At 39.1% G+C, this 13,857-nt stretch overlaps 1 protein-coding gene across 2 annotated transcripts; it reads right to left on the reverse strand.

Annotated features, from left to right (window-relative positions):
- Positions 1-340: 340 nt before the first annotated feature.
- paxbp1 (PAX3 and PAX7 binding protein 1) lies at positions 341-10,665 on the reverse strand. 2 transcript variants are annotated; one of them, XM_042007979.1, is made up of 18 exons: positions 10,239-10,665; positions 9,899-10,021; positions 9,169-9,381; positions 8,761-8,982; positions 8,123-8,223; positions 7,730-7,953; positions 7,257-7,446; positions 4,759-4,882; positions 4,080-4,182; positions 3,716-3,825; positions 3,395-3,594; positions 3,145-3,292; positions 2,885-3,006; positions 2,719-2,795; positions 2,570-2,636; positions 1,732-1,878; positions 1,257-1,411; positions 341-1,066 (listed from the first exon to the last, which is right to left on the reverse strand). In XM_042007979.1, exons 1-18 carry the CDS (start codon positions 10,546-10,548, stop codon positions 946-948), a joined length of 2,757 nt encoding a protein of 918 aa, XP_041863913.1. In that variant the 5' UTR covers positions 10,549-10,665; the 3' UTR covers positions 341-945. The 2 variants fall into 2 exon arrangements, with proteins under 2 accessions (XP_041863913.1, XP_041863912.1); XM_042007978.1 differs by having other exon boundaries at positions 341-1,069.
- Positions 10,666-13,857: the final 3,192 nt, after the last annotated feature.

The following is a 13,857-nucleotide window of genomic DNA, read 5'->3' on the forward strand; positions in this document are numbered from 1 at the left end:
TGGAGGAGGGACACATGTGGAGGCAAACGTGATGCTCCGCCCACCCATTACTGTTGAGCAATCACCACCAGGATGGAGCTGGACTGTTGATCCACTGCCACTGAAATCTGCCGGATTTACTCAAGTCTATATTTTGAGTTAAGTATTTCAGACTGTGGACTTTGGAGAAAATAAAAGCAACAAATGAAGCTCAGTGTGCAGTGAAGGCCAGTGAGAAGGCCATAAAACTATTTTAAGGTGTATAACTAGCCTTTAGCTTGAATAGTTTATTTATAAGTTCAGTGTTAAAAAAAAACATGCATCATGAGGTATATGTTTTACTTAAATACAAAAACAAAGCCATTATTACAATCTATATTTTATTCACAGGCAAAAACACTAAAACATAACTTACTAATCTGAAAACAAATCTGTGAGATCATCAGAGCATTTTTCTTGTGACAAATGTGCTGCAGAATGAGGCAGGGATCAATGAACCATCAATTCCATCACATCCTAGACTGTCCTGAATCAGATGGGTTTGCAGACTGCCCGTGTGTGGCTTCAGACTTTTGGCACATGGGAAGGATGCGTCTGTGGGAGGGGTGAAGGTGGTCTAGCAGTTTATACAGAAAGCCTTGTTGAATCCTGTGAAAATTTAGGATAAGGATGATTTCTAAATCATACCCATATCAAAAGTTTCCCCCCTGATAAATTAGATGTTTAAAATAGTGCCTTTTGCTGAGCAGTCTTTCTGAGCTCAATGCAAGGCCTCATTTCAGGGTAAGTCTTGAAGTGAAAGGTGTATGTGCACATTCTACATTATTCACAATATTTACAATAAAGTCCTTTTCTCTGCTGGTTGTTGATTTTCAAGTGCACCAATGCAAAATTTCCCCCGAAATCCTCCTTAGGATTCATCAGCAGAGCAAAAGGTGGATGAAATGTTCCTTGTCTGCTTCTCCTCTATGATTTGACATCCATGAGTAGTTTGATGTCTTTAACGCCATGTTCTTCTGCCACAGCGATGATGTGATTCAGGGCGTTCATGCGGCCCAACATCTTCACTGCCTCTCTGATTAGCTCCCTGCTGGAAGATGTAGGGATATATGAGTAGCAGTATGGATAAAAACCCAACACGTTACAACATAGTCAATGAATAATAAAGTGATTTGGTAAAGCAGCAATGACTATGTAAGTCTTCATCCTATGTATAAATTTTACCAAACGAGAAACCATCTTCAGTTTCATATACGCAACAAAGCAGAACTCCTTACTTAGCAGTGCGGCGCTCAACATCTGATCCTCCTGCGCTGCTGCGGTGCAATGAGTTAGCCATGTGTGCGAGGTAGCGACACAATGGCTCCAACTGAGGCAACGTCTGCTGACCCTTCAGTCCAGAAAACCAGTGATCAGGCAAACACTCCACCACCTGAAAGAAGTGCACGAATGAGTTACAAATAGTAGAAAATGCATACATGCGGATGCGCTTATAAAGGTTAATACAGTGAAATAAAGTACATAAAATGTAAACAAATGGAGTGTTATGGTTCTTTGCTGCTTGCATGGAGGAACAAAGAAGAGTGTTAACTCTGAGAATGATATGTACAATGATGGATCCTGTGTTGACTGATTGCAGGAAAATTAATTTTATCCTGCTTTCTAAATGCAGTCTGTTATTTGGAAGAAAAAAGAATTCACAGGAAGTGACAGCAACATAATATTCCCAAGATCTACTCCAGAATTTCTTACCTTCTGGCACTTGTGAACATTTTCCTCTCCTATGTCTGTGGTTTGCAGAGCAGAGAGGATGTATCTATTAAGAGTGCTGTCCAAAGCCAGGTCCCTTAGACAGGAATTGGATAAGATACCATCCCATTGCAGGATGTTGCCCAGCAGCTATAAACAGAGACACAAGTTAAATTGTAATCATACTGGAAAGGAAGGCCAAAGCACAGCATGTCCTGAAGTAAATTCTACTGACTGCTTAACATGTAAATGGTTTAATTTGTTGTTACTGAACAAACTAGTATAAAGAGACATCATACAGTTGCAGAAGCGAAGCATCCAGCACAATTAGTATGACATAAGATTTTTCTGCCTAAAAAACACAAAGGTTTAGGTATTCCTGCATCCATTTTTGCACACCGACTCCATAAGAGGGCAAAACAAGAGACCATCAGCTATAACTTTATAATCTCGCTAGGATATAACTTTTTAAAAAAGGTATTTCCTAACAGGACTTTATCATTTTTTGAAATTCAAATGACCGTCCTTGCAGAATAACTGGATCACAAACTATTCATGATCATTTCCGTACAGTGTTTGACATCATGCCACACAGTGAGTGCAGCAGTCACACACTGTAAATAAAATATGTAGTCAAAGTGATGTCATGCACAATAATTTGTGGGCTACTGTTTGATAAACAAGCTCAGTGTTTAGTCATTACAAGTTTGTTGAGTGACATTCAAACTGCCATCGAGGAGCAGTTTCATGTTTTTTCATGTTCAAGCAGTTGGTCTTGAAAAGTTTCATTTCAAGACAATAAATTATCTAAATGTTATCTAATTTTATCTTTTGCACATACCTTAACACAGGACCAGAACTGCCGTTGGTAGAATAAGTAGGCACTGCTATTTTTGTTGTCCATCACACTGAATAAAAGCAAAGAAAACAGTAGAGTTTAGACTTTTAACTTGGAGCTAGACTATTAATACTAACAACTGTTCAACATACTGTTGGGGAAAGAGTGGAAGGAAGACATCTTCATCCAGAGTCCGCCTGGTCCGCAAGACAATTGTTTTTAAAAGCTCCTACAGACAAAAATCAAGAATGCTTAAATATGTTGCAGATGGGACACAGTGGGGATGAAATGTACAACACAGGAATGAGACTGTTTTACCTGCGTGTAACTGTTGTCCCCATGCAGCACAGTAGGATAACCTTTCATGAGTTTGTGAATGAAGCCCACTAGCCTGGCAGTCTGACTGCTTGACAATGGGTCCCAAACTTGCTCCACCAACACTGCCAATAAACACAAGCAAAACAAAATGTCGTTATTTATACTTGCATACCTCTGGTTGACTGATTTGGACACTTTCTGAATAAATCCCGGTAAAATCTCCCATGGCATGCTATGAGCAGCTGAGCAGGTTTCACTACCTGATAATTTGGACAGGAGGACCTTCTCTACAATAGCAGGCAGTAAGCCGATATCTCCATCTCCTTTCTGCAGCATGCTGTTCTCCTCAAAACCATAAAATAGCAGCGACTCAAACCAGAGCATGTACTCAAAGTTTGCACACTGTGTCTACATAGAGGATAAAAAGAAAAACAGAATTTTGATTAAATGGTCTATTTTTTTTCTTCCAGAACAGGAAAATGTTACTTTATAAACACACAGAAGACCGACCTCGAGAGGGTTCCATGTAATAAGCTGCAGACGGACTAAAGGGCTGAAGAGCTTGGGCAAACACAGGCCGATGTAAGCATCTCTGTAGCAGTCAGGATATTCTCTCCTCCACACTTCAAAATGGGATTTGATGAAGTCAAGAGAATAAAAGTCCTCCACCACATCCTCAAACACTTTCTTACATTCCCTGTTGATCCGATCTGAATGAGACAAAAAACTTTAGTCAGACATGAGCTATGGACCATCTAATTAATGACATCTGTGTTTATTAAGATCTGAGCACACGTTTTTCTTCTTACAATGTTTGATATTTTAATGTACCTCTCTCCATGTTGAAGCTGGTGATATCTGTAGAGGTTTCCTCATCATCAGACGATAAACCTTCTTTATGCTCAGCCTTCTTTTGCTCTCTAGCTTGTCGTCGCCGTGTTCTGTAACACCCACAAATGCAAAAAGCAGATTAAAAACAAGATTGTTAAGGTCGGCTTTCGGGCAATATGACTTTATAAAAACCAGAACTTGGAACCTCTCATACAAATGTAGTAATATACCTCAAGCTACAAGTGGGGTATATTACAAAAATAAAACGCATTTCATTCATGTTTGTCAATGGAACAACCCAACAGTGTCTATGCATTTACACTAAGGAACAAAAGCAACACTGCTGAGGAAGTAAGCTTCATACCGCCTTGCTTCTCTTTCAGCTATCCTCCTCTGACGACTGTGCTCTTGGTATGCTGCACGGTCTCGACCAAATGAGTCCAGACTAGGAGCCATGACAGCTTTATCTGCAAGAGACAGGATCAATGTTAGAACCAGTACTGAGAAGCAAAAACAGCCCTTAAACTCATCCTTATTCTAAGTAGTTGGTATCTCACATGTTAAAACAAAGTACTCCAATTTAAAAAAGTCAGAAAAAAAGCTGTTTGACTTTTCCAAACAAGATGAAAAACTATTCATATTAACTAGCAGAAAGGCATTTCTGTTAAAACATTCTTGGCATCATTCCTTTTCTAGTCACTTACCTGGCTGTAACTTCAGACTTGTAATAGTGAAAGTGACAGATGACAAGTCACTAACGGATCATTTTTGTCACCTTTACTTAGTGGCTCATTATTTGAGCCAAGTTGCAAACATTCAGCTGAATTTGAGACTCAGCAGCTCAAACAGCTATTCCAATAAAACACTTCCTGTGTGCGCACATTCTCTCTCACACAAAATCGTGTCATTTAACCTTAACTGAAATCATTAGGGGGATCCATAATGGGGTAATGTGTTGCAAGAATATGAAACACACACACGCACACACAGGGAACTAACAAGGCTGTTCAAATAAATCATAAAAACCTTCAAGATGGACTGACTTGAAAGGCTTGCAAACTCCGACGATTCATCTTTAATATCATCCTGTCTTCTCTGGACAAGTCGTGAGGCCCGTTGCCTTAGTAACTGGTGCATGGCAGCCTCCAGCTCCAGGACAGCAGGCACCTGAAAGATATGATGCCTTTTGTGACCTCTGACCCAACAAAAGTGGGACTCCGAGTCACTGGGGTATCTTGCTGGAGGAATAAAAGGATCATGACGGACAACACAACACTGGAAGTAAAGCATCACTGGTGTCAGATGAAAACTTAGTATATCTTTGAAATGTTTTATTTGGACATAAGTCTAGCTGATGATAAAGCTGAGAAATTTCATAAACCAAGTTAAACAGTTAAATGACTTGCAGTGTGATTGCATCGATTGCATCTTGAGGCAGTGATTGCAACACTGACAACACACAATCCAGATCCAATTAGGTTAAATATTAAAGGAATCCATATTAGGTCATGCAAAAATGGTTAGTGTGCTGTATTAATCACAATGTTCTGTATACTGATTAGTTGAGAAAACACATGTTGAAAGCTGGTAGGCCAGTTCTCTGCTCGATCCATGTAGTCGAAAGGTCTGCTGCTGCAATATCAAGCCTGTATTATTCTTTCTGGACATGCATGTAGCTAATGATATAAAAATATATATATTCATATATATATTTATATATACCTTGCCTTTGGGGCATCACCTCATTTTGATTCACCTGTCCGGACTTATCATGCTCTTTTAGGACATTTGCATATTTACTTGGCTAAACCAGAATTATGGGTTCTTTTACAGCTCAAGTCCATCTCCAAAATTTGATAAACCTACTGCATAACTAGTACAAAGAGAATCTCATTAAATTAAAGATGTTCTGATACCAGTTTTTTCTGTCCGATACCGATACCTGGGGTTTAGGTATCTGCCGATACCAATTACTGATCCGATACCAGTGTTATTTAAATTAAGAGGAGCATTAAATTTATAGTTTAAATAAATTAAATTTATTATAGACTATGATGTATATTGTTACTGCCATTCAACTGACTAGCATAGGTTAAAGTATAAAACATGAAATGTATGTTTGAGATTAATCACAGCTTACAAATGAATTAATCAGGATTTAACACGCACAAGAAAGACAGAGCTAGGAACAGAAAAGCCGATCAGCTGATCATCGACAGCCGGTCATGGAACAACAGGAGAGGGAAGAGAAACAGTAGCGGAGGAGGAGAAGGCATATTAGTACAGAACTGAGGGAAAAGATTTTTTTTTCTTTAAATGAAGGAGGGTGACTGTTGAACCCCCTCACCAGGAGAAGTGTGGGGGATGAGGGAGCGTTAATATTGGTTAAAAAAAACATAACCAAATAAATTATTTACCGCCATTAACACGTTATTTTTGACAGCCTTAATATTTATTTATATAATTAATGTTTTATTAACGCATGAAAAACACTTAATTATCGAGTAAATAAACTCAGATCAAAGAATTTCTATTAAAAACTATCTTGAAATTGGACTTACAGTGAATGTTTTCCATAAAGGATGGGGGCTGTTAATCCAGGACAATAAATTCTTAAACGTCTGTTATTACGGTGGCTTTCTGGCTTTCTTCTGCAAATTCTTCAGGTTTTTTTAAAAGCGTTTGCCAGCATTTGTTATTGCTGCGGTTCGCTGCGCCTTTCCTTTAAGGCAACAAACTCCTCGTGCTCTTTCACGAGATGACAACCCAAATGCTTTATAAAGTCGCTGGTGGTAAATTTGACAGCATTCGCGCCGCCTCTGCCCTGCATGGTTGGCATGACGCTGTTTTGCTAGCGGGATTTTCTAATGAGTGATGATGCCAAATTACACATACCGCTAATGCTAAATGCTAGCACAACAGTGACTCCCGTGCAGCTGCTTCTCCGCTTACGAACTAAAAACAACAGTCACGCAAGACTGCGTAACTTCTTTTGTTTGTGTGTGGTTGTGTTGGGCAGGAAACAAAGAATTATGATTCAGTTTCCATGGTATCGGATGGTGTTTAGACAGAAATACTCGCAGATACCGATACCCTTACTTTTGGCAGGATCGGTGAGCATTTCTGATGCTAGTATCGGTATCGGCCCAACTCTTAAATTAAATGCCTAAAAATGTCAACTATTTATTAATCAAAAACATTTTGTTTGTGTGCAAAACCATTTTTAAAACTATTCTGGTGACTTAACAGAAGTTATTCTGATTATTAAGAACAAAGCTGCCTAGTTACTGCTCAGTTACTGCTCAGGTACATCAAGATAAAACCTGGTGACAAACTGGCCGTCACATAACAGGATCTTGTTAAAATAAATTAAAAGGCCTCTAAAGACAACAGCATTTCTGTGGTCAAATTATGCTCCACTAATTTTTTGTTAACCCTCTTTCCTCTTAAGTTTATCCTCTTAAAAATTCATATTAAACTCTCAGAGCACAGACACAAAACAGCAGACAGCTAATCAGACTGCATATGAATTCTCCCTTACCTTTTCACTGAAACACTCAAGCAAGTCTCCAACATACCCTCGCATCTCTTGCAAGAATTTATATTGATCTGCATTGTCTTTGGATGAACCCTCCAGCTGCTGTATGGTACTCTCAGAGGCAGCAAGGTCTTCCTCGATCTGTTTGTAGCGATTGGAATTTGTGTTGTGACCTGCATGCATTAGGGTGAGCCTACAGACACACAACATAAAGGGGAATAAAGTAAGGGTGAGTTATATGAGACAAGAGATGCATAGATGTCTGATTTTAACTACATGCTTGCTGTTAACAGAAATGAATGTTTTTAGTCATATCATAATAATAGTTATTATTAATGAGACACTTTTTGCTTCTCTTGCCCTTAGATGTGCAGGTAAGCATTGCCGGGTCCTCAGGACTGCAGCATGCCGAGATGGCAGCAGCTGAGCTGAGGACTGAGACTTAAGACATTGCTGCAGTCTTCAACTGAACCTACCTATCCTGCAGGCGTTTCTTTACCATATCAATGGAAACTGGGCTCAGATCACAAATAGGTGCCCCATAGTGAACAGAGCCATTGTCAGAGTGGCCAGGGAGCTTGCACGTCTGTGGAGCCACTGTACTATAGGTGAAAGGCATGCTGTAGGAGGAACCATAAGGCTGGGCCTCATAGCTGTTCTGGTAGTAGACTGTATTGTCCTCTGGTTGACTGCTTTGAACCTAATAATAAAAACAAAGGAAGAAACGCATTTAAATTAAACCTAAACTTTTTAGAAAGTAAAACAATATGAAAGAATTGTGTTGCACAAATGTATAGGTTAAAAATTTACATAAGTATTAAATGAAGACAGAATCCTTTATAGCTTATCAGAGACACAGTCCACCTTACCTGGGGTATGCTGATTCCTTTCCTAATCTGTTCTTGCTCCCAACGGGTCACCTCCTCATCCTGGCCTGCATCCATAGCCTCATCATCACTACCCTCGATACCTGTGCACAGGTGAAGATGTTTCAACCTTAGAGAAGACTGACTGAGAACAGTGTAATATAACCAATGTGCAGTCAGAGTGAAATTTTAAGCTGGATTTATACTCGCACGGCATCTGCGTACGGTTGGGCCGGTGACGCTGATGAAAATACTCTTGGGTTACGGTTTTGTGTTGTAGTTTCTCTTCTCCGGTTATTGCACAAATTCAGCGAGAAGCTCCAGAAATCCAATCACAAGGGAGTGTCTCTGCATAAACACGCTGCAAGCAAGTCTAGGAGAAGTGCGAGGCGAGCCTCCGTGGACCTACGTGGAGCATATGGCGGTGACGCCATAACTGACCTTATGCAGTTGCCGCACGAGTATAAATCCAGCTTTAGGCAATGTCCACATGAACGCGACTATTCAACAAAAACTAAGTTTGTCTCTTAGATTTGTGTCAGCACAAGCTTGGCTACATCTGCAGTTGTCATGTTAACATGGATATTACAATGCAAGCCACACAGATGGTTTGTCAAAGTGCTGATCTACACATACAGTACCTATCTCCTCAGCAATCTTCTGCCTCTGGCTTTTATTCTTTACTCCACTGAAGCGGATCCTCTTCTCTTCCTCGTCTTCATCATCGCTGGCATCCTGGTCTTCTTGTGTCAGACGTTTCTTGGGAGTTTCTGTCTCAACCAGAGGGGGGTCACCCCCAAGCTCTCTTGCCATTTGTCTGCGCTTCCTGGCAGCATGGATAAATGCTGCATCAGGGATCTCCCCTGGGGTAGAAACACAGGTTTCAAGCTGGGCTTGTGAACACCATACTGACACAAATACAGTGTGGCTATCCTGTATACTTTCCCAGGATTTTATCCTAAATAAAATCTTGGGAAAGTACAGGTTCAACAAGATTTATATTTTATGGGAGTCAGTAGTGACAACATTAAGTAGTGTCAGCTCTGTACCTGGTCTCAAGCTGCCAAGAGAAGACAATGTGTTGAACGATGATCCCATGCTGTTTCCCCTGGATATCTGACTATGTGGTGGACCACCATGACTCCGTGCCTCTCCGTCCTGTTCCTCAGCACTGTCCACCTCCATCTCCTCCTCCCCATGTTCACTGCTTGCTCTGCTGGTTATTTCTTCTTTTATGTGAACAGCAGGCTGAAGTGGAGCATCTGGGGAAAAAGTGGTGGATGTGAAATGAGCGCGAAGAACACATAAGAAACTTGGACTGTAAATTACATTATAAATCATGGATCTCAAAATTTTTTTTAAGGTAAACCTACTTCAGCCGGTCAAACGTAAAGCATTTTAAGTAATGTTTTCTTCCAGCATTTGATTTCAGCCCATTTCTTCAATAACTTTTAAATCAAATTTCTTTAATTACTGATCATGTACCTATTCCATAAGCAGACCTCGTCAGTTCTGTCACATCAACAAATGCCTTCTCCACAAGGACATAAACTATAGTGACGTGTATAAGTTAGGTGATATAAGAATGAGCGCAAATGTAAAGTTTTGGAGCCCTTTATTCGAGCATAAAGCAAGAAACAGGTTTAATGTGTATAAAGACTGTCTAATGTCAGAGCTGAACTCTTTGATGATAAAATTGCATCTACAAACTCATCTAGAAATCTTATAAAATATTATCTTATCAGATTGGTGATGTGACAGCAAATGCGAGTAACTCACCTGATTTGATTTCCTGTTTGACATTTCCAGATCTCTCCAAGTCTTCTTTGTATTCTTTCTTCAGCTGCTTAACAATCTTCTTGCTATGATTAGACTTCTTCACTCTGAACACTTCGGATCCCTCTGTTAATATAACAAGAGTCAACGGTAAGTCTGATGGAACAGTATACAGCATCTTTAAACTTGCCGTACATGACTGATTCTCAGTTTAAATAAATATATGACAAACTACGAATGCATCTTAGTCCAAAAAGGTGACACAGAATTGTAATTTATAACCTGTCAAGGGAACGCATTTAATCTACCGGCTAGCTAACTTAGCATTGGTTTAGCTAAATACCTTCTTCATCGTCGAAACTCAACAAACTGGCTTTTGTCGGTGGAGGTACAGGGACAGGCACAGGATCTCTGGTTTTCTTTTCTTTCTTGACAGATCTCACATTGTTAATGCTAGTCAAGAATCCGTTACTGTAACTACTGTCAGTGCTGCTCGGAGCTCCGGTAGAATTGTTATTTGTCTCCATAAACGGGATTTCCACTATAGGCCCAAATGATGTGGGCGCGAGCGACAGCGTTTGGCTCTCATCCTGCTCTTCTTCGTCGGACTCATTTCTCCGTCGAAAATTAGCACGTTTCGCCTTTTTAAACATTATGTCTGTCTGTCAAACTTAACAACGTAGAAAAGAGCGTTGGACAACATAAAATTGATTAGCGTCGATGGATATCGGAGCCATACAGCATGTCAGCCATTTTCTTGCAGAGGGACTATCGCGTCTTCTTCGTGTACAAAATGTGAAACGGGTTACTTGTATAATCGACACAATACCGCCCTCAGCTGGTCAAAATGTATGCAGTGTCCTGCCAACCACGGCCCTGGAGCTGAGTGGAGTTACAGTTTAACTTTGTTTTAACAATGTGTTACCTGTGGCTAAATAAGAGACTCTAACTTAGTGTGAAATACGTCCTTGAAGGTTGTTTACATGCACAATTGTGCTTTATATTTTCTTAGTTTTACTTACGTTTTTCAGACAATATGGTGCTCCATGTTTTTAGAATAAGGTATTTAACCAAGTATGTTCCTCCAGGTAAATCAATCAACCCATATGCCATCAGGGCCAGCCCATGCCTTTATGGGGCCCTAAGCTAAATAGATCTGGAGCCCCAAACCACCACAGCCTGACTAGTGCTTAAATGGTGTTTATTTACATCAGTTCAGGAGTGGCTCTTGTCTTTTTAATCTGTCTTATTCAGAATTTCTGATGAATATTTAATTTTATGTTTTTTCCCCAAGCTTTGTGATCAGTGCACAAAAGGAAATTAAATAGCAGATTTTCATCATCCATTTCTGTCTTGGTGTAGTGCAGTAAATACATTGAATAAACACATCACAGAGAACAGGGGACATCTGCAGAAACTTTTCTGGGTGATGTGGTTTTGGCTGACCATGGCTTGGATATAAAGGACAGTTTGGGTTTTAAGTGAGCAAAAGTAATGATTGACAACATGTCAGCAGAAGAACCAGATGATGAAAGAACAGGTGAGGTGGTATACCTGAGAATCAATGTAAAAAAGGCTGCAGACGCAATAAGTATGAGATTTTAAATGCAGCGGTACTGATCTGGAAAACACTCCCATGTGCAGCTGAGAACATCCCTTTTCTCCACCCAGTTGTGATCATTTGTTGTTCTGTGATTAATATGAGTCCCACTGTCATACATTCAGGACTGTTTACACTTTTCAGATGTTTCAGAGCACATCTGCCATCAGATAAAGTTTTATATATTTTATTGTCCTCATAATAAATAAATATACTTATATTTTTGATGGCTTTCACATTTTTACTGCCTATTTGGTTTAAGCAAGTTGTGTAAAATTAATTAATCCTGTATATTAAGACATATGCCCTTTCCCATTATAACACCTAGAATATATTAATTGTTCAGAAATTAATCCACACAGATGAACAAATAAAATATTTTATTTCAGAATAAAAGATCTGAGCAATAAATGTTTAATTAACACATAAATTTTCAGTATGATAATATAGTTGCAGCCGACAGTCTTCTCATCTGTAAAATAGCCACATGAACTTTTACTGATCAGTAGTTTTTACATTCATGGCAGGTAGGAACTTTAACACCAGGTAAACACAGATGATTGAGACTGAAACCGGTGGCAATGCATCTAAACCTGAACTTCGTTCATTGTTCAGCAGATTTTGATGATTTTTCGCAGTAAAAATATTTCTTTGCAGTGTGTTTTAGACATGTTTGTAACACAGTTTACTATTGAGAAACCTGAAAGTGTAGATGGAAAAAGTAACCATGTGCCCCCAAAATGGCGAACAAAGCTGCAGCGACATCAAGTTTGCATTCCTTATTGGTAGATCTGATCATTTTTGGAGGAGAGCTTAGAAAAACAAGGCATGTCATATTTCTTTAGAAAATATAAATAAATAAATACAAAGTCATATTCAGACTGGTATTCAGGTATTCTGGAGAAATACCAAGGGCTCAAGGAATAGCTGGAGAAAGACACCGTCTCTCTTCTAGCATTTTTTTATCATTTAGGTGAGAAGGAGGAATCTAGCATTCATGGTTCATACCAGCATTCATTTTTGAGGGGGGCCAGGTAGTGCCACTGGCCAGGAAAAGGGGGGCACAAATGAGACCTTTGTGTTTTTTTTTTACCAGATTATTAGTTTTATCAAAGTTTCTTCGTCAGTATCAGCTGCTTAATTTCAGTTGTCAACATCTGTTTTATGACAGCTATTATCACCATGTGATAATGTGTAGATGGTTGGTAAGATGATGCCATATCAAATCAAATCAAATCAAATCAAACTTTATTTATATAGCACCTTTCATACATAAAAATAGCAACTCAAGGTGCTTTACAGAGAGTAAAATCCCCAGAACCCCAACCCAAGAGCAGCAAGCCCACCCCCCACCCTTTCCCATCAAATACACACACATCACAGAGGGTAAAAGCAAGTTAAAAGGACCAAGGAAAAAAGGACCAAGGAAACGCTGTCATAAATTCTGGGGTCTAGTGGTGTGGGGAAACACTGAGATAAAACACTGTAAAACCAGATCTAAAACAATCTAAAAACCAACCCTGGGTATAAAAGTAATAGTAATATTGCTAAGACCCATAAAATAAGAGAACCTGTGAAATAAGAGAATCAAAATGATAAAACAAATACCAAAATGATAAATAAATAGAAGCTGAATACAGCCTGTGTGTTAAGAATAAAGAAATGAATAAATACAGTAGTAATAATAAAAGTAATGATTAAAATGCTAAACTAAAAAGGTGGGTCTTGAGTCTGTTTTTAAAAATATCCACACTAGGTGCTCCCCTCACGTCCTCAGGCAGGCTATTCCACATACGAGGGCCGTAGAAATGAAAGGAGGACTCGCCGTGGGTTTTTGTTTTTACTCTGGGAACAGTTAAAAGGCCAGTACCAGAGGACCTGAGGGGTCTCGTGGGCTCATAAGATAAAAGCAAATCAGATAAATAAGGTGGGCTAAGACCATTAAGAGACTTAAAAACCAATAAAAGTATCTTAAAATCAATTCAATATCAAATCAATATGACTTCTGCATCATGGTAGAGGTGATGCAGAACAACATATAAAAGTACATTACATGCTGCATTTACTGACCCTTGGACATCTGATGTTTACACAATACACAATAGATAGATAGATAGATAGATAGATAGATAGATAGATAGATAGATAGATAGATAGATAGATAGATAGATAGATAGATAGAAAGATAGATAGATAGATAGATAGATAGATAGATAGATAGATAGATAGATAGATAGATAGATAGGCTCTTTCTCACATGACTCGCAAACAGTTTTTTTTATTTTCAAACAATCTGAAGGAAACAAAAGATATGGATGGGTACCTCTGAAATGGGATGTGATTGCCACAGTATGGATGGTGG

Source organism: Melanotaenia boesemani, chromosome 15 (assembly GCF_017639745.1).
Source record: "Melanotaenia boesemani isolate fMelBoe1 chromosome 15, fMelBoe1.pri, whole genome shotgun sequence".
NCBI classification, from domain to species: Eukaryota; Metazoa; Chordata; class Actinopteri; order Atheriniformes; family Melanotaeniidae; genus Melanotaenia; species Melanotaenia boesemani.

What these genes read in the sequence shown, in the direction of transcription:
- paxbp1 (XM_042007978.1), bottom strand. Translation starts at nt 10,548, where the DNA reads ATGTTTAAAAAGGCGAAACGTGCTAATTTTCGACGGAGAAATGAGTCC. An exon ending in GAGTTTCGACGATGAAGAAG is followed by an intron (nt 10,022 to 10,238) that starts GTATTTAGCTAA and finishes TTATATTAACAG; the next exon opens with AGGGATCCGAAGTGTTCAGA. An exon ending in TTACATGGAACCCTCTCGAG is followed by an intron (nt 3,293 to 3,394) that starts GTCGGTCTTCTG and finishes TCCTCTATGTAG; the next exon opens with ACACAGTGTGCAAACTTTGA.